Source organism: Lonchura striata, chromosome 14, assembly GCF_046129695.1.
Source record: "Lonchura striata isolate bLonStr1 chromosome 14, bLonStr1.mat, whole genome shotgun sequence".
Classification (NCBI taxonomy): domain Eukaryota; kingdom Metazoa; phylum Chordata; class Aves; order Passeriformes; family Estrildidae; genus Lonchura; species Lonchura striata.
The window spans coordinates 9,723,229-9,743,982 of NC_134616.1; the positions used below are offsets into that span (position 1 = coordinate 9,723,229).

At 45.4% G+C, this 20,754-nt stretch overlaps 1 protein-coding gene across 3 annotated transcripts in view; it reads left to right on the top strand.

The window, feature by feature from the left end:
- Positions 1-19,690, top strand: part of GRIA3 (glutamate ionotropic receptor AMPA type subunit 3) — a 145,609-nt gene extending 125,919 nt beyond the window's left edge. Inside the window, exons 14-16 of one of the 3 annotated variants that reach the window (XM_021548472.3) lie at positions 14,207-14,321; positions 16,456-16,703; positions 17,280-19,690. In XM_021548472.3, the coding sequence (XP_021404147.1) occupies positions 14,207-14,321; positions 16,456-16,701 (361 nt within the window). In that variant the 3' untranslated portion in view covers positions 16,702-16,703; positions 17,280-19,690. Of the gene's footprint in view, positions 1-14,206; positions 14,322-16,455; positions 16,704-17,279 lie in introns of those variants that run through there. The other 2 variants (XM_021548471.3, XM_031504790.2) reach the window with 2 other exon arrangements.
- Positions 19,691-20,754: the final 1,064 nt, after the last annotated feature.

The window sequence follows — 20,754 nt, forward strand, 5'->3', positions numbered from 1 at the left end:
AATAAGACTTAAAGCCCTAAGGAAAGTAAAGAGGGCTTTTTAAATGGTCACAATTAGGGCAGGGCCATCCTTCTGTTTTTTGCTTGTGCTGGAAGATGTTTTACAAAGAACAATGCTGTCTATTTGGCAGGTCCTCAGCCTGGTCAGGCAATGCTGAGGGAGTGGAGTCTGGGGTGCTCTGCTGATATGAACTGGTACCTAGAGAAGAAGGAAGGGAGGCAGACACAGTGATGTGTGTTTTGCTAGTTTAGTCCCAAGTGATGTCTGCAGTTTGCTGTAACACGCTGCAGTGAAGGACTTGTTTGAGCTACAGTCACCAGCTCTAGGGGCACAGCTCAGCTGGCAGAAGTCCCCAGAGAGGAGAACATGGGACACAGAAGACCTCCCACAGAAGACTCAGCTGAGGAAGGCAGGGAAGGGGTCAGTGGCTGTTTCTAGAGGTGTGGTAAAACAAAGGGCTTTTTTTATTGTGAAGTGGCTTTTCCTTTGAGGTAGTTCTGTAGGTCCTGAGCACTGCAGCCTGCAGTGCAGCTCCGTTGCAGCCGCCAGGCAGAGCCTTCCCAGCACAGCCCATGGCCAGCCGACCCTGCCCCAGCCCGGCAGGAGCCCCACTGCCCTCTCTGGAGGCACGAGCTCTGATGCTGCCCCATGTGCACTGCAGCTCCAGGAGTCTTGCTGGCCTCTCTCTCCTCACTGTCCTCCCACCAGAAGTTGCCCCCCCCATCATCTCATCCCATCTCTCCAGTTAATTGTTTATATGAACAATTTATTTGTAGATCATTCAGAGGAGTCACTGCAAAACTGTTATTTTTTTCCCCTTTTACCTTAAAGGAGGTGGCAGCTGGGGGAATCAGGATGGAGTGGTGAAGGTGCCTGAGGTGGAGACACAGACCTTGCCCTCCATCCCAACCATTGCCCACTTGGGGCAGCTCTCTCTACCGGCTGAGCTGACAGACTCCTCTCTCAGCTTCCCCAGTAGAGACCCGGGCTTGGGAAATCGCTGCCCCCGAGTTGGCAATCAGCCGCCTCCTACCTCCTGACAGGGGGCTGTGTAATGGGTTGTGTGCAGATGTGTCAGACTGGTGGTGCCTTTCTTAAGCTGAACTCCTCTGTGACTCTGATACTTTAGCTCACGCTGAAAGCCAGAGGTGAGTATGAGCTGTTTGCTTGTGCCAGTGCCCATCGTTGTACTGCAAGGGACCGCTCAGCCTCCCGTGCTCGTCCTCCCTGCGGTCTCACATGCGCTGTGCCTGTGCTCGCAGAGGAATCACTCCGAGCTGTGAGTTCATCTCTCGTTACCGTATCTTACCGCCTCTGGAAAATTAAACTGTGACTTCCATTTTCACAAGGGTTTTGAGTCTTGCAGCAAGAAAAAGAAAAGGTATTCAATTGGCTTTCTGTAGGATTTGAATCTGTTGGTTTACGCATTCCGTGCTCCTGGGGTTCACTCGTAATTCAAGACTAAAGAGATTGTGCCAGTTTAATGAGTTTGTCATAAAGGCCTCAGCTGACATGTGTCTTGTTTTCAGTGCTAACAGTCTGTTCCAGTGCTGGCGTGGAGCAGAGGGTGCCAGTGTTGGTACTGCCCTGGCAAAGGGAATTAGTCCATTTCGGTAGTGGTCCTTATTTAACAAGTCTGAAGGGGAATATGCTCCATCCATCCATAATTTTTCTGGGATGCTTGTCAATATATGTGGGCTGCCTTGGCTGATGCAGACGTTCTGGTACGTGCATCAAAGTTCATTCACTTAGCCCTCCTAAACGAGCTTGAATTTAGTTTCATGGCAAAATTATCCTCTCTTCAAATGCTCTTATACATGCAGGCTGAGTTCTCAATCGTGAGAGAATACAAAATAATAGTTGTAAAATATATATATATATATATTCCAGGAAATATGTTGCAGTGTATTGCAAGTCTGGAAACTAATTATTTTGTTTATTATACAGTCCTATAATCTTGGAGCTGAGTGATTCCTGAATAGCGATTTAACAAGAATTAGACAAAAGGGGATGCAGACGGTGGTCACAGCCTGAGTGACTTAAGTGAAACTAATTATTCAGTAGCATAGGAACAATTTCCTGCTAAGATAAATTTCCATAGTTCTGCTGTTGATAAATTTCTTGTATTCTTATACCTTCATGGTAGCATTTAATGACAACCAACATGGAAGGAGAATATTTGAATGCAGCTTCTCACCAACTTCACCTGCCAAGATTCCCTGCTAATTATTTGACTTACTTTCTTTAATATATTCTTTTTTTAGGCTGATACCTCTTTTTGAGTACATCAGAGAAATGACATGCAATGTAATATTATTTGATTTTCCAATTGTTTCTTTTTAATCACAGAATTACTTTTCCAGTGTGCTAGTTGAGTACTGCCCTCAGAGCTGTGCTCCATACAATATCCCATTCCCAAGACTTTCGAAGCTGTGAGTGTGGCCATTAGCAGGTGGGGTCTGTTCCCCCGTGTCTGTGTGCTGTTTTGGTTTGATACATTTTCAGCACAGCCGTTAGCTTTTACAGCATAATTTTTTTAAGTGGCATATTTTTAGAAGAAATCTGTTATGCTTTATTTTAGATGATACCTGATGCCTAAAAGCGCCATTGCCAAACATGTCGTGCATAAAAGAGAACATTTGGGGGAATGGCTATCTTAAAAAGATGCAGCACGATTTATTTGAGCAATTTGTTTGAAATTATGTTCATCAGCATGAATTTTCTTGTCATCCATACTATAGGCCTGCGTTATGAGCTAGAAAAAGATAAAATGGCTGATCAGAGCCAGTGGCAGTAACACAGAGGTATGAAATTACTGTGTTGTGCAAATTAGTGACAAAGCAAAATAATGCTTTAAAAGGAAGACACCAGAATATTGGTTTAATTGACAGCTATTACTTTATAGTGTATTAGGAAATAATACTGTGTATGTTTTGTGCCAGTGATGAAGTCTTAATGCTGTAGGAGTTCATTGGAGCATCTCAGAGCACTGCCAGGAAGGGCAGAGAGACTGCTGTGGTTTGCAGAAACATCAGTGCTGTTGTGCAGATTGTTGAGGGTATTTTCCTGGAAATGGAACTGGGAGAAGCAGCACAAAAATTTGGGAAGAGTAAGTTGCCTACGCTGCGAAGTAGTTGGTGGAGTCAGAACCAGTGGTGTCCAAGAATTTGTTCAGTTTTGCCAGTATAACCTTTAGCATCGTGGAGACTGGCTTTGCTGCCTTGCCAAAGGAGACCTGTTTGTGCAGCATTAATTGTGGCAGACCTGGGGCTTGTGCAGGGAGGCCAAGTCCTGCCTTTATGGCCCTAAGAAATCTTAAAGACTTGTTAATTGTGCACTCCTTTTGATAATATCTGTGGTGCTTAACAGTTAATTTCCATAGATTGCTTTCGTGAGTCGTTTATCCTGCACTGTAAGTATCAGTATGGGAAAAGTCAAAGCAGAAGGCTCTGTGGTACAGGAAAAGGAAAAAAGGAAAACCAGCAGCTGGAAATGGAGCTCCCAGCAACAGGAGCAGGGCCCTTTCTTTGAACGTCTCCCTGGGGGCCTGGGCTTGGTTGTTTCTCTTTAATAGTAACTGCTGTCATTTAACATACAAAGGGAAAAGTAAATGCCTTTCTTCTACTTCAAAGTGACTCGAATGTTTCAGCATTGTGCTCACGTGGAGCCAGGCACTGGTGCTGCTCTGTGGATTTCTCTGTGCTTGCCAGCACTGTAACCCTGGGCCCAATGCCTCTAGCTTTTGTGCATCACCTAGCTGTTCTTTGAATGTCTTGTGGACTAAGCAGCACCTACCGGCAGCCTGCTGAGGAGCCAACAAGAGCAGGAGTCACAGAAGAAGCCGTTTCAAGAGGAAAATAAAGATGGGGGGAAAAATGGATGTGCCTAGAGACAAGAGAAGGAGGTGAGGGGATAGCCAGCATGCAAGGTAAGTTGAGTCTCTTGCTCGTACCCATCCAGGTTGGAAAGGACCCAAGCAGTGGCAGGAGAGGTCCATGCTGCTCTTTCAGATGTTGTAAGTTTGAGCACAATGTTGGGCACCTGCCCTCCTTTGCTCTTCTTTCTCCCTCTCACCACATCCGTACCTCAAGTATCAGGCACTGCTGTGAATGAGACACAGTGACTTGTTATGGCTTGTATTTCCTAATCCAATCAGCGTGTATTATTGCATTAGCACTTGGCACTTCTCTTAAATTGTGATCCTGTTAGTACAGAGTTTAATTTGTTTGAGCTACATTTGGGAAACATGTAAATATTCTTTCGTAGAGACACTGCTGCTGCCAAACACAGGCTGCAAACTCTGCAGAGAGCAGAGAACTTGCAGCCTCAGCTGGTAACACATCTGTCTCTGTAGAGGTGTGCACAGAGTGTCTATAGATGATGCAATGACCTCATGTGTTCATTCAAGCACCCAAATTTTAAATGTATACCTGGTGACCAAAGGAAAAAGGCTTCACATTCCACAAGGATAAACTGGATGCTCCAACCTGTAATGGCAAGTTACTCCTGCCCAGTAATGGAGACTGTAACAAAGTTCTGTTATGGAGAACTATTGCAAGTGCTCAGTGCTCAGCAGGAGCTAAACCCATCCCCTGGCAGCCAGCCCCAGGATGCTCCTCACCATCACTCAGGGCCCCGGGAGCAAAGGGAACTGCTGCTGGCTCTGCAGTTGAGGAAAAACAACATCCTCTGCCAGGGGATTGATCGCTCTGCCTCCAAGCACTACCCCAGCCATCGACATGAAGCATATTTCTTAGGTGGCTGGGGGATATATAGGGCTTGGTGCTGTTTTAATTTTCTAATTGTGCAAGCTCTTTGTCTTTCCAAACTAGATGGCTTTCTCTTTTATCCCTTCCTCTGCCCACCCATAAAGCATTTCAATCCCTCAAATGTTGACTCTTGGAAATGTGCAACTGCTGGTAATGCAGGGCAGGGAAAAAGTGGTGTGGGTCTGAAATGGTAGCAAAGAGCAACCAAGGGCTCATTATTTAAAAAATAAATGCCCGGTGCTTTTTACTTTTTTTCATTGAATATTGAATGTTCAGTGTGGTATATGAAATAGCACTTTCTGAGACCAAAGATAGGACATAGTGATTGACAAGAAGGAGCAGGGATTGACCATATGTGGTTTTTGCCTGTATTTTCAAGGTTCTTCACTCCTGCTTGAGGTACCAGGCAACTGTAGTCTTTAAACAAACATAGTGGGTTTGGATTACAAGTCCATTTCCAAACAGTCTTCCCCATCCCTCACATGTGGGTGTGTCACAAAACATGAAATCATGGCACAGAGACATTGCTAAATTGGTAAATTGCAACAGGCAGATGGATGATCTGATCTGAGCAAGGGCAGAGCCCTTGGATGATGCATTCATCCCCAGCTTTTGTATCTATTCAGAAGTTATTTCAGTAACAAGATCTGACAAAAAGTCCATTCAATAGTTACAGATCAGGCTGGGATTTATACAGCTTGGGGGAATAAAGTGCCTTATTTGATTTAGATGGGTCTTTAACCTCGAGCAATGCCCTCTAGAGAGTAGTGCTGGATTTGGTGTATCTTCCTAGATATATTTTAATGATACCAAGATAGTTGTTAGTGATATTTTTTATGGTATCCTGTCATATTAAGCAGAGAGCCTGGACTTGATTTCTGCCTTTGTCAGTCCCTGCACAGCCAAGTGCCTGTGCAGGTTGGCTCAGGGATGCAGCAGTGGCCATTTGCCTTCTGGCTCACTCAGCTCCACTCAAGAGGACTGGAGGCTGCATTCAGCATCACCTCCCCTCCTCCTGCCAGCAGGACAGGGAAGGCTGGTGGTTCTGTGTGAAGTGTGGTAGTGAGGGATTTCTCTGCTCAGCTGGAAGCAGTGCCAGTGCCATGTTCAGGGTCACACTGAGGGGAGCTCAGCTGATAAGACCAAGGTTGTGGGTTCAGAAAGGCCCTCTATGGGCCTTTCATTTAAGAGTTGGACTCAATGGTCCTTGTGGGTCCCTTTCAGCTGTTATTCTGTTATATTCTGTTATTCTGTAATCTCTGTGCTCTTCAGGTATTTGCCCCTCAGAACGTGGTAAATGTGGCATGTCCCACGTGTCCACAGCAATCTGCTCTCTGTGCTTTCCCTGAAGTTAGTGGGGATTAGCCAGTGACACTAGCAGGAACAATTAATTCAGTGTTTTCAGTAGTTTTACCCAAGAGGATTTTAGGAAGCATTTTGGATTTAGAAAATACTTGCTTGTTTGCACCTTATTCCACTTGCCTTTCTCTGATACTGTGAGGTGGATTATAGAAACCCAAGTGTTTAACATCTGAACTCTTTGATGTTACAATGGTTTTGATTGGGTTGTGCTGATGTCAGCAATCCCAGGGATGTATAGCTCTGGTCATAAGGAACAAAGGAAGACATTTCTTGCTGTAGAAGTGAGAGTGCCCCAAATACGTCAGATTCCTAAGCTAAAAGGATTAGGCAAAACCAACAAGGATTATTTAATTATAAAACAAGTTTATTATTATTTAATGATAAACAAGTAAAAACCACTTTATAATGTACTAAAGAAGACCTGGTACCACCATAGACTCTCACCTCCTTCACATCACTGAGATTTGGCCAGGAGAGTAATGAGCCCTTTGCAGAGGCCAAGCCCTTGCTCTGACCATGGGGCTTGGCCAGCACAGCACTCTGATGCAGAGGGAGAACATCACCTTTCATTAGGAGGGACAGATTTGGACTCTTTGGAGGGACAGATTTGCCAGAAGCCTCCTGTGGCTTTCTGTTGCTCTGATGCCACAAATCAGCAATAAATCTGGCTTAGCCAGGTACTAGAGCAGATTTATAGCTGTTCTGTGCCATGCAGTGTGACACAGCCAGAGCCCAGGGTTGTCTTTGGTGCTGTGATTTTGCCTTCTCCTGTGCACCCAAAGGGCAAGTGCAAGTACAGGGAATCACAAACAGCTTTGCTGTAAATGCTGCATCCCAAGTGTTGTGTGCCTGCATTTCCATGACACTTCTCCAACCAGAGGAAATTGTCTGCTGTTCTGCTGCTGGGAAAAAATGAACAAGGGTCTATTGGTGACCACACAGGATTGTGCAGTGTTAAGTACACAGGGAGGTCTGTTAGCCAAGGACAGTTCTGGTGCCCATATTTGCTGTATGTTTGGAGCCAGCATCCATCTGCTTTTGTGAGAAGAATCTCCACTGCCACTGGTCTTAGATTTCTGAGCTTCACCTCCAAATGAACTCTGTAGTGCTGGTGAGATGGCCAACGTCCCTCCACAGTGCTGCTGGGGACACAGGTGTCCTGGCCAAGTAGCCCTGCAGGAGCCTGTGGAGCTTTCCTGTGCAGGAGCCACTCATGAGCAGTGAATCTGCAGTGGCTGGAGTTCTTACCCAGCGTTTGACATCTCCTGAGCCAGCTGGGCATCCCTCCCTGGCTGAAGTGCTGATCAGGTCTGCTACAGCTTCTGCTCTGCTATCCTGAGCCACAGCCCCAGGCACAGGAGAAGAGAAGGTGTTTTCAAAACCAGAGAGGAGCTCTGAACGCTGAATGTTATTCTGGTCTTCCTTCAAGTACATGGGTAATGTCTTTACCTTCTACCCCAAAAAAGCTATGTTTGGACTCTCAAGATGCTGCAAGCAACACTGTTGGGAAAATGCCACACTGTACACCTGATACTCTGCAGAAAATCAGAATCCAGCTGATGGTGGGTGAAGGAACACTTGCAGCTGTAAAACCCAGGTAGTGAGAGGTGCCAGGGCAGCCCATGCACTGCCCTCCCCATCCTGTGCCACACTGAGGAAGCCCTTTAATTGGTGCTTTGAAGAGCCTTGCTTGTTGCACCTTTACTTTGCAGCTTGCTTTTCTGAAAGATTGCATCTAAAAATTCTGAATTAATTCTGAGGAATGGCTCATCTAGTTTGAAAGGAACAGTGTGCCGTCAGCCGAGTTCATTCACTCTCCTTGGCATTGATTGGGTTTGGGTATAACATTTATATTACATCCATTAGAGCATGGAATGGGATGTGAATTATCCAAAGCTGTTCCAATCATCACTTAAATATTTTATAGATTGCAAGTAATAAACATAACTACAGTGTTGCTGAGACTTCATGCCACTCAAACACCAGTTAAAGCTGAAAAAAGTCTGCAGATTATTGGGTGAGATATTCAAGTCCTAAAGTGACTTCTGTTCCCAGTTCTCACCTCTAGTGGTTATTGACTCCTTGTATCACCTGCTGCAACTTGTGATGACCAACCCAAACACTGGCTACAAAGGCACTGGCATCTTTCCTGGAAAACAGCCCTTTCCTGGCAAGATCGCAATGTTCTTTTCATAAATTACCAGTGCTTTTCCAAGAAACTGCTCGGATTCTTCTCTGCAGTCCAAGTTTGTTCAGGAAAGGATCCTGTTTACAGCACTAGCACACAAACACGATGGCCAGTAACTGCAACCCAGCTGCCAAAAGGAGCAGCCTGGCCAGCCTTTGCAGTCGTGTGGGACTGCAGCCTGCCAGGCCTTGTGTCTTAAGCTGGTAGCAGTTAGTGATGGCAGTTAGGTGGAACATCTGGTTTGGAGTTATCTTGGGGTTATCTTCTTTAAATAGGTGTAGGTGAAATCATGACAATTAACCTAAAAAGTCATTAATCACACTAATAAAAACCTGCTATGATTTATAATTTGAGAGGGTCAGAAGTTCTACCTTCCTGCTTTTGGGACTAATAAAAATTACTCCTTCGATTATTAATTTACTTGTCTTCTACTTCAAGCTTGTTCTGGGCAGAAAGAATGGAAAAAAATATTATAATACCACCAGTTTTCTCAGTGGAGATAACATTTACTGCAACTAACTTGAAACTGGGGCCTTGGTAAGAGAAGACAAGGCAAGAAATCCCTCAGACAGGTGAGGCTGTCTCAAAGAGAAGAGGAGAGAGTGGATGGGCTCTGAGTCATTGTGCTCCCTCTTTTCCATATTAATTGCATGAATGGAAGATGGGTAATAATCAAATATTAATATAATAAATGCTTTGCAAAGAGCACATAGCAGCTCCTTCTTCTGAGAAGGAGCATCTGTATGGTGAACATACTCAGCCTGGAAACAATGCCATGCTTTGTACAGGATCGATCTGCATGGCAAGGTGCTGTAGCACCTCCCGAATTTGAGGGAGAGGTGGCCCAAGTTCTTAAACTGAACCTGAAGCTCTGGGGGCGCAGCTCAAGGGTGAGATTTTAAAGAGTGTGTTCTTCAAAAATCATTTCATTCCAGCAGTATCCTGTCCTCTGGGGCCACCAGCAGCAAAGGGTGCAAAGGACTTCTGAGTCTGGTGTCCTGCACCCAGACAGGCTAAGGTGCAGCAGGGAGGAGATCACAGGGCCACACAGCAAAAGAAAAATGAGGTTCCTTTTGGGATGGTGTCATATTAAATCTGGAAAAAGACTGGCACAGCTTGTTTTCCAGCAGTAGCTGATGGCTGAAGAGGGGAAGGTTATGCTGCCAGCACCTGAACAGAGTCTCCTAACAGGGTGGCAGAGAAACAAAACAGCTGAAACACCAATAAAAAACACTTCTGTCAAGGTATAAAATCGTGTTTGTGGCAGTCTCTGTAAAGCCTATAAAACAGGTGGGCACTGATGTTACAGTCATGCCACTCTTTGCAGATGGCTTAATTCCCCTCTAAGGGCCATACTATCCCATATGAAGCTCCTGATATTGTTTCTCTAAACTCAAGTCTTCCAATAATTTGTAGAAAAAAATCTTAGCAGGGTTTGGTAGAGCTGCCCAAGAGAACCAACCTCACAGGTTTAGGCCTGGATGATTCAGATCATACTGGATGAAAAGCAAAAGCAAGGAAACAAAATCCTTTAGTTACGGGAAGGAAGAAAAACACTGCAAGTTTCTGGACAAGAATACCATCCTGTGGAATCCAAAATGCTGACATCCTCATCCAAATGGCCTCCTCTCATTTGCTTGGCATACAGAGCACAAGAAGAGAACACAAGCTCTCAAACCTCTGAACATTTTACTTTTATCAAAGCAACCAAGCTAACAGAGAGAGGTCTGGAACCACACAGGAGAGATGAAAAAGAATCCCATCATAAATTAAAGCATGGAAAAACAGTGGAAGCTACCTAGGAAAAGGCCAAGACCTTCATAGGATATCCCATACAGCCCAACAACAGCAACATCATTAAAAAAAAAAAAACAACTGGAAAGCACAAAAATATCCCAAGCAAACTACAAGGAAATTGAAGTCCTCTGAGACAGAGCCCCAGAAAATGAGGGAATGATCCTCTGGAGTGGACAGTGAGAGAAGTAGGTGGCTGGTGATGCAGCCTTCCCACGAGACCCAGACAAGTCATTTAGTGTCTCCATTCCTCTGCCTCTAAGGCAATTCAAAAAATCAGTCAAGCAGTCCCAGGGCAAGCTTTGAAGAATTCGCTCCCTGGACCCAGCAGCCATCACTCCTGGAAGAACCTTGCCATTTCCTCTATAACAACCAACAGAACACTTTGCAGCTTGGTGGCCTTGGACTGGCTGGCTCAGGCAGGGTGCTGGCACTGCCCAAGGGACACTGTTGGGACCAGCTGGGTGTGACCTGGGGGGTGACACAGAGGATTTGTGTTCCATGGGCACTGCTGAGCACTCCGTGAAAAAGGCCAGGACCCAGACATGGCTCTCTGCACTTCCATCAGAATCTCAGCCAAAGCCATGACTGACTCTGACTGTTACATTGAACCAGGCTCACTTTCCAATATATCTACTTATCTTAGGAATTGGGGATTTGAGGAGTCCATCCTGCACCAGCTCATTCCTGAAGTGCTGGACCAGGGGTTGCAGAGGCATCACACATCCTCCAAATAGAAGGTTTCTCAAACCCTGCTGCAAAGGAAACAGCTCATGCATTAGGAGGTTTTGGGATTTATTTCCTGGAAGCAGGCAAAATTGTTCCATAGGACTTTGATGAAACAAGCTGTGTTTTGTGCTTCACAAATTGGTGCCTTCTACATTGAGTGTCCTCACTCAGGTACAAGATGTTCATCCCAGTGCCCTGCCCAGTGAAGTGACTGAGCCAGGGGAGGCTGGGAACTTGCTCAGGCAAATCTTCAGATCTTCTGTGTGCTGGGGGGACAGGACAGGCCAAGACAGGGAGGGGCAGGCACCAGCTACTCTTTCATGTCTGACTTGCCTCCCCTGTTCCCTCTGTGCACAGCCTGACCCTCTGTACCAGCCACCTGCTCAGGCCCCTGCCAGGCAGGATGGGGACAGCCCCAGGACCAGAGCACCCTGGCGTGGTGACAGCCCCACCAGCAAAGCCTGGGTGGCCCTGAAGCAAGGAGTGACTCCTTGGCACCTGTGTGCCCGTCCCACTCAGCTCTCATGGTAGGATACATAGATGGACCAAGTCACCGCTCTCCTACCCAGGCTGAGGGAATGTGGTACCTCACCTGGCAAACAGGACTGTGACAAATGATAATGAAGCCCCCAGTTTAGGCAAACTCCCATCTGTTTAGTTAAGATAATTTTAGTTTACTACTTTTTTTTTTTTTTTTTTTTTTTTTTTTGGCAGTTGTGTGTGCTCAATTAGCTGCAATCTTGGCTTAAAAAAAATAAAGCACCCTAATTAGCATATTAAGCCTCCTCATTTCCCAATACTGTATAATGTTGTGAAAGCTAATCTATAATGTATTGGATGTTATGCAAATTCTCAGTACTCCGTATGGGGTTTACAAAGGCATGCAAATTAAAAATAGTGTTCGGAATAGGACTGGGGGGAGGGGGAAATTTGCACAGTAAAATATGCAGGTAGGAGGAAAGATGTTTATAACCTTCTTCCTATTGTTTGTGTATTCTCAGCTGCACAATGCTTTTCAAAGCTGAGAGATGTATTGCATAAAATCTCTCCAAATTAGATAGTTTTAAAATGAAATTTAAAATGAGAGCACTGTTCTCTGAGCAATAATTCACCCTGCTCTCTGCTGGGGCCTGTAAGGGGAAGGTAAAGGCACTGAGCTTTCACTGGCTGGTGTTGCAGGCATGCACAGCTGCTCATAGCATGTTCATCTGGGGGTCCCCAGGGGCCTCGACACAGCCCAGCTGCCCCACAGGGTCCATGGTGGGGCTTGGCCTGGACCTGGCTGCTGCCCATGGGTGTAACCAAGCAGGGCAGGTGCATTCCCTGCACCCCCGGGGTGTTGGCAGGTCTCGCAGTGTGCTTTGATCCCGTTAATATTTTATAGCCTACCTGTAGGAGGATGCAGGCAGAGCTGCAGCACAGCTGGCTTTTTAGGATGCCACTGGCTCCTGATGGAGGAACTCTGCCTGCTGCCAGTGCCGGGCCAGCAAACTTGGTCTGTCTCATGTGGCTTGTCACTGCCACCCATTGGCTGTGTCCAGCTGAGTGTGTACAGCCAGCCCTGTGGATATTTAATTAGATTACAGCTGCCGCTTAAAAATAGCCATTTTATAAAAATGAAGTCTTGGCTGGTGTCAAACTGAGCCCTGTGCAGGCCAGGAGTGAGTGGTGCCTGGACAGCCGGGAGGCGCTGCAGGCGGTGCTGGCAGTGCTGCTGCTGGGACCAGCAGTTGTCCCCACCTTGATGGCTTTCCTCTGCTCTTGCCTCCCTGCTGGCCTGGGTGACACTACCCAGGGTCATGTTGGAGCAGGCTGTGGAGTGTTCAGCTCAGGAGCTCTCGAATGTGATCAATTTTCTCATGATACCCCACGAGCTTCTTGGCTTGGCTGCCACCTTCCTGCCGAAGGATACGGAGCATCTCCAAGAGCAGCTCTTCCCAGCAGGAGCCACCAACAGTCTCACAGCCATCTCAAAAGCAGCTTCTTGGCAGATGAGGCAACAGGGCTTTTCTTTACCAGCTACTTCTTTCAGCATCTTGCCCTGCCCCAGGCATGGCAGGGCTCAGCCATTCCTGTTGCTCAGAGTTGTGAGCCCTCCCAGTCTGGGGATGTTTCCCTAAATGTCAGTGTGCAATTTAGCTTATATTTAAGATGTTTTGTGTAGGTCTTGCTGCTCTTTCTCCTGAGTCTCTTCTGCTCTGCAGAGAGTCAGGCACTTTGGGCAGGGGTGGGAGAAAGGCAGAGAGCAGCAAGGGCCAGACGTGAGGCTGGCACTGGGGCAGACATGGGCTGAGCATCTCCTCTGCTGGCAGCAGGCCTGAATGGACCCAAAGCAGGCTGTGCACGTGTCTGCCTGGTGTCATCCCATGCAAAGTGGCACAGCATTGCTGGGGATGAGAACCCAGCCCTGCGCAGCCATGGAGCAGGGATCAGAGCTGTTCAAGCAGGAGCAGGAATTGAAGATGTTCCTTGCACAGGCAGCCTGTCTCATGGAAGCAAGCAGGGAAAAAACCAAGACTTCACACAAGGAGGAAGTGGAAATGACAAAACCTAACCGAGAGCTCCTCAGGTGCTGCTTTCCCAGACGGAAGGGCCAGATGAGCTCAGCCCCTCTGGGCTGTGGGCTCTTGGCAGTGCGAGTCAGCAACTCCGTTTATCCTGCCAACATTTCCCACCCTGGGCACTTTCAGCCGGCATTTCCATATTCATCAGTTTGCCTTACAGAGGTCTGCATTTGCTTATTTTCTGCTGCAGTTCCCTGGACTGGGGGAGTTGGAGATGCAGCAGTTGAGGGAGTGCAGCCAAGCACGGTGTGTCCCCTGCAACACCAGCCTCCAGCGGGAGCTGGAGAAGCCAGCGCCGGCTGGAAGTGGCTGTGGCAGCCGGCAAAACCCCCGTCCGTGGGTCCAGCCTGGGGCTGCTGCTTTGCAGATGTGCCCAGAGACCCGCCAGGCGCGGGGATTGCCGGGGATCGGGGCTCCAGGCGCTGTCTGACAGCCGCAGAGGCTGGCGTGGGGGCTTCTGTCTGTCAGTGCAATAGGGGGCCCTGCTGGATCGAACCCACCCAGATCTGTACAGCTACTGCCAGTGCCTGTGGCGCACCAAAGTGGGAGATTGGCCTTGCTTTGTTTCTACTGCCTTCATTTAACAGTGAGTGCCGATTACTCAAAGCGATATGGGCAGGACCTGGTAATGTAGAGATGCTCTAGCCTTAACTTAAGGGGATGATCCAGTTGCCTGCAGTGTAAATACTTTGTGGCCAGGAACCCTGCTTTATCGCTTTGTATAGTTTTAAAGTAGTTTAAAGATTGAATAACATAAAATAACATAATATAATGTTATTTATGTTATTTCCCACGTGAAGAACTCCTGTAAACCTTGCAGTATTGAAACTCAGTGAACAAGGCATCTTAGACAAGCTGAAAAACAAATGGTGGTACGATAAGGGTGAATGTGGAGCCAAGGACTCCGGAAGTAAGGTCAGTCACTGAAGGTCTTTTTGTACTGATTAGCAATCACATTTTGACCCACTGTTTGTTTATACCAAGAATGACTTTCAAAAATTGCTATTTACATTTTGAAGGTTGAAAGAAAAGAATAGAAAAAAATAAGTAAGTCTCAGAACATGACAGCAATTTTCTTATATGAGTTACAGACTGTAGTTGTAAGTATATTTCACTGTGTGAGTATTTTGCTAGAAACATGCTAAGAGAAGCCCCCAAAGCGTCCCAAGCTGGTGTCTTCATTTAAATGTGCAAGTTTCAGCACAGTCACTGTCTATTATTCAGGCCAGAATATTTTTTTTATTTTTATTGAAAAAAACTCATTTTTTGTTTCAAAATTATTACTTAGGTTCTCTACATGTCAGTTTGGGAAACAGTCACATGCTTGCTAAGGGCACAAATTTTCAGGACAGACAGCTGATAAGGAAGAAATGCTTTTCCTGCCCTATTCATTTTAAAACTGGTTGGATTTTAAAAAAAATCTAGAAATATTAATGGTGAATCATTACTTAAATATTGTATATTCTTTTTTATACTGCTTTGAACCATTTTGCTGCTGTACTGTCCTGTCCTCTACCAGCTGTGTTGTGGGGCTGCTCATGCAAGACCACTGTAGACCCCAGGTCAGGTCCCACCCCTGAGGTGGATTGGCCCAGTAGCTGCAGACTTAAATTTTAGGGAATATTTTCTTACACCATTCAGTTAAAAGGGGGACTTTTTTTTAATGCCTATAGACCCAACTGGGGAGAAAAACTCTGTAGAAGTGCTGGGCTTGTTGGAGTGAAGGACACTTTCAAAGGCACCAAGAGGAGGAGGAATCCAGCTCCAGCTGAAATTGGTTGCAGCTGAGTGCCTAACTCCCTTGGTGCCTTTGGAAGTGCTCTCTGTAATCATTCAAACAGAAAACTATAATTTCAAAGCACCCTTTCAGTGTCGGAGAACAATTTCAAGTTCCAGCGAAGCCAATAATAAAATTCCACTGATTTCAGTAGGACTGGAAGTTGCTTAGGGCACAGCCCAGTAGCTGTTGTGTCAGATAAATTTGGGATCATGGGATATCTGAACACACGGCAGCTGCCAAAGTGAACTGTGATCAAAAAGAGGTATAAATGATTAAGATCTTTAGTTTAAATGGCAGATTGTTTGCTACAACCACATGTATATAAATTGTCTGTGAAACACACAGACACTTACAAGGTAAATCATATTTTCTCTGACTGTATGCAAATTTAGCTCTCCCTAGAGAGAATCGTTAACCAAGCTCTCTCAACAATGCCTTCTCTGGGCGCAGACAAATTTCTTTGGCACTTGCCCGTCCACCCGAGCTAGTGTGGTGTGGCAGCCCAGCCAGCTGTGCCAGCCAGGAGCTGTTCCTGCCCACAGCCACCCACCCATGCAGCAGCAGAAGGGTTGCAGCTCTGTTTAGTCCCATTCCAGAACCTTGTTTTAAAAAATGCAAGCTTCTCCCCCATCTGACATGTATTGAAGGAAGATAACCCTGACTAGTGATTTTTGTGTTACAATGTCTGGTTTAATAAAATAACTCACTCTCCAGAATGTGCTAGTTTAGCTCAGGGTGCTGCTACTTGACCTCTAGGTAACTGACCATCTTTCTAGGGTGGGTTTTTTTCCTAACTGCTGAAAAAAGGCAGTTAAGTTCAGCAGCATCTCAAGAATTTTACCTACATTGACCAAACCCAAGTGTGCAGTGGCTTGGCTTTTTCTAGTTTTGTCATGGCCTTCTGTAAATCCTGCTGTTTTATGCAGCCACCAGCACAACTTTCCCCCAGTGCCTGTGCTACCAGGGATGCTCGGCCATAGGCAGCCTTGCTCTGGGATAGCAAAGGCCTGGGGAAGTCAGTGGCCAGAAAAACTTCATTGCCTTGGAGTCAGCCAGGGTTTCACCCAGCAGAGGGTGGAGGACAGAGCAGTCACTGTGCAGCCCCGGGCTGCGGGGATGGGGGGACAGCACTGTCCGTGGGCCGGACACCCAACACCATGAGTGTAGCTATTCCAGCTAGGCATAATGCAAAGTAGCCTGTTCGTCTGTCTGTCTGTGTGTCTGTCTGCTGCTCCCAGCAGAACTAACAGCGTGGCTCGTTTCTCTTAGGACAAGACGAGCGCTCTGAGCCTGAGCAATGTTGCTGGCGTGTTCTATATCCTTGTGGGAGGCCTGGGGCTGGCCATGATGGTGGCACTGATCGAGTTCTGCTACAAGTCTCGGGCCGAGTCCAAGCGAATGAAGCTCACCAAGAACACGCAGAACTTCAAACCTGCTCCTGCCACCAACACCCAGAATTACGCTACCTACAGAGAAGGCTACAACGTGTACGGCACAGAAAGTGTGAAAATCTAGGGGTACGGCTGCGGGCCGGGAGTAAACCCTCTGGGTTTTCTTCTTTCTGTCCTTTCTTAAGCTATCCTGTCGTGTGCACCAGGGGGCTGCTGCAAGAGGGTTTTGAAACATCATCTTGTGGCAGTTTTTAAGTATCAGTCATTTAAATTTCTTTCCTGATCAGAAGTAGGATCAGAAAAGTATCATTCTGTTTTATACACAGAGGAACTGGCTTTGTGCTGAAGTGAGTTAACTCCTCTCTCCAGCATTCTGCTAGTTCAAATGAAAGTATTTTGCTAATTGCTTTAAAAATCGCTATAATCAGAATTCTCATCTCTCTTGTTACTGATCTCTTCCTCTTTGTTTTGTAAGCTATAATCAGGTCAGGTAAGTGCTTTTAAGAAGTTTGAAAAAAACCTTGCAATAGGACCAAACCTGCTACACTAGAATTCATGATTTCTAGAGCAGGAAAAGTAGAGTTGAATTGCTGACAAATGATTCTGAAAAGGCCCTTGCCCATTATCTGTGCCTCTCCATGGGCTGAGCCCCTCTGCCCCTTGCTGCCAGGCAGTGATGAAATCTTTCTGGTTTTATTTTAGATCTTCACCCTGACAGCTTGCAAGACAAAAAGCAGCAGAAAATGTGGCTACTTCGTGGATTTGGACCATCTGAGCCAGTTGTACTCTGTCCGAGGTGTCAGGCATGACACGCATTGATGATGGTGCAATGTACTTTTAATAGGAAAAACTGGTATTTTTTCCTTCAGTGCCTTATGGAAGACTCTGAGACTCACAACAATGCAAACCATCAATGAAATATTCTTGCTTTGCTTCAAAGAAGTAAAAAAAAAAAAAAAGAAAAGAGGAAAAGAATAGAAAAAGAAAAGAAAAAATAAACAAAAGGGAAAAAGTAAAGGACTGGTAACAAGATATTGGTATGTGAAAAAAAATTATTGTAAAAAAAGATCAGTGCAACAAAAGCCATTCTTTGATACCACTGCACAGTAACTGAACTTGTGTCCTGAAAGCAACCGCAGCTGGTTTCATCAGCCACCCCAGTCGTATCAAATTATGAAACTCCTCCTGACACAAAGCCTCAGAAATCTGCTGCGTGCAAATGTGGACCAGCCTGCCACTGCTTGTATGAGCTGATGTCAAGATGTTTCAGTATTTACTTACAGTGGTGTCTTTTTTTTTTTTCTGAGCCACTTTAACCTCTCCAGCTAATTTGAGCAATTCTGTATAGCAGCAAAAGGAGGGAAAGAATCTGTGCATTCAAACCAATTAAGGTCAATGACTGAATCTGTAAATCCAAAAGGAAGTAATTTGTGGAACTGCATGTCTTGCTTCCAGATCAGTAAATTAATTTCTTGACAAGGTGGCTAAAGTGTGGGCAGAAAATATTGCATTCCTTTTTTTTTTTGTTCTATCATCAGGCATACCTACAGGTGCTTTATTAAAATGACATTGGGTGGCTTTTAAAATTAAAAAAAAAAAAAAAAGGAAAAGCTACTTGCTGTTTAAGTCCAGACCATATATCTCTTCTCTTGCTGCGCATTTGCATTTTAATTCACTGTTTAATATCAAGCAATGAAGCAAGAGAAAGGCAGGTTAGTTTTTCCCAGGCCTGCTTCTGCTTCTCCCCAGTTCTCTCCCACCTAGCCCCGTGCTCAGCTAACGATCCTTGTAAAACAGAAGCAAGGAAAGAGGATAGTAACTCCAGTGTAGCTGCAGTTGCAGAGTAATAGTAAGCGATCTAACATGACTCCTGCTAGTACTGTTCTATTATATCAGCTCCTGCCAGCTCTTGTTTCGTGCCTGGTGAGAGGATGCTCCTGTCCCTGCCTCTGTGTGAGGAGGACGCCGCGCTCCGGCCACCTCTGCTCCAGGAGGAGCTCGCTGTAACTCACATCCAACGTCTTAGACAGCAGCAGCATTTCAGCCTCGAACCTCTGCCTGGAAACTACTTAACTTCATCTCTAAAAATAAAAATAAAAATTTAAAAAAAAAAAAAAGGAAAAGGAAAAAAAAAACCACAAAACTTTAAACATATTGTCAATCACTTGGGAAATGTTCAATGGAATATCTGCTTACTAATTACCTCTAATCGACAATATGTATTTTCCGTAGTTTATGATAGAGTTTTATTTCATCAATAACATACAGTGAAAAAGAAACTCATTTAAACCAGTCTGACCCTTAGGCATTTAGTTTGCTGATGATAGATTTGAACTTTTAATAGGATTTAAAAACAAACAAAAATAAAAAAAAAAGAAAAGTCTTGTTAAAAATATGTATTTCCAACAAAATGTAATATAAAATCATTTTAAAAGCTCATAGGAGAATAATTTATTGTTCAAGTTTTTAACGAGATATTGACAAAAAATTGGTTTGTTTTCATTTTCTTTTCATGAAACTCTGATTTTTTTTTTCAACTTCTGAACACGATCACATCCCCAGCAAGGGTGAGCTAAAGCTGTGCAGTTATGAGTTGTATTTAAAACAAACGTTTTTCTTAAAAGCTGTATAAAATATGTATGTTTATCAGATCAATTTTTAAGAGTGGAGGCTTCACACCAGTGAAGGGAGTTTGGTAATGGTTCGATATTTTTTAAACTTGCATGTAAATCTAAAATGTGTTGAGTGCTTACCAATTCTGGCTACCAACTTCAAGCTATCAGAAGTTTGGCAGTAGTCTTATGATGATTTGTTTTTGGTATATTTTTTAAAATTTGTTTTGCTTCAGGGGCTTTGGGGGTTCTCTCCTTTTTCTTTCTTTTTTTTTTCCTTTTTTTTTTTTTTTTTTTTTGTTTTGTTTTGTTTTTTTTGTAAGTTCCTATTTTTGGTCGTTGAAACTGCACTTGAGTGAGCAGAAAAATTGCCAAGCAAACTAATGGCTGTAAAAGCATAAACTGCATGTGTGGACATCAATTACCGAGCCTCATTTTGATGAGGTGTTGTACAAAGAGTTTTAATACATTTTGTAAATAAAATTGTAAAGAAAAAAAAAATTAAAGAGCTTGCTTTTCTTTTCTTCAGAGGAGAAAGAATCCCTCCCTACTGCGCTCCCTTTGGCCAGCCTGGGATGCTGCTCAGATGTTTACCACAGAACTTTGGAAAGGTTTGGGTTGGAAGGATCCCCCAGTTCCAGCAGCCCCACCATGGGCAGGAACACCTTTCTCTAGACCAGGTTTCTCAAAGCCTTTCCAGCCTGCCCAGCTTAGGGGCCCCACACTGAACTGGGGACGCTGCTGGGAATTGGGTGTTCCTGGTTTGGTAACCTGCAAACCAAGTGATTTTGTATTTTCTTGCTGATGGAAACGGGTTGTACCTGCAAGATGCAAGGAGCACCCTGTGAGGACTAGGGGAGAAGCCTCAGGGCTGCAGCCAGGGTGGGAGATGCTCTGCCCTGCCACTGCAGTGGGCAGCAGTACAGGTAAATAAATGCCTTAAATATTCACTACACAGATGTATTTTCCTGTAATTCCCAGCCTTTCAGCCACACTTCTTTAAGGAAAAAAACCTTTCACTCAACATTGCAGCTAATCCCAGCTGTAATTTAGTGAGTTTACTTCACCCACAGTGTAGTTTTTCCAAGTCACCACAAACTATGAACCGTGGGGAGTAATCCTGGTATTAAACAGCTGGTGTGTACCCAAACCACATCTCAGCACCTCTCTGGAGCTACCCCTGGCCACTCCACCCACATGGTCCCCATCAGGAACCAGCTCCCTGGGCTCCTTCCAGGGACCACTGAGGGTGACACTGCTGTTAGCACACAGGACCTCTGGGGCTGAGCTGGAGCAGCTCCAGGCTTCTCCTGGATGACTGGGGATTAAAAGATCAGCCTCTGAAATATAAAAAAGTCCCCCAGTGGAGGTCTTGGGCAGTAGAGCTGCTGGAGATCAGGTGGGCATGGACCCGAGTGGTTTGGTGTCTGCTGGCCAAAACATACCCTGCAAAACAGGAGATGCTGGAGTGTCCCTGTGGCTGCAGGAGAAAGGGGAAAAATACACTGGCAGTCACTGGCACCTTTCCCAGCTGAGCACCTGGTGCCTGGCCGTGGGTCCCATCC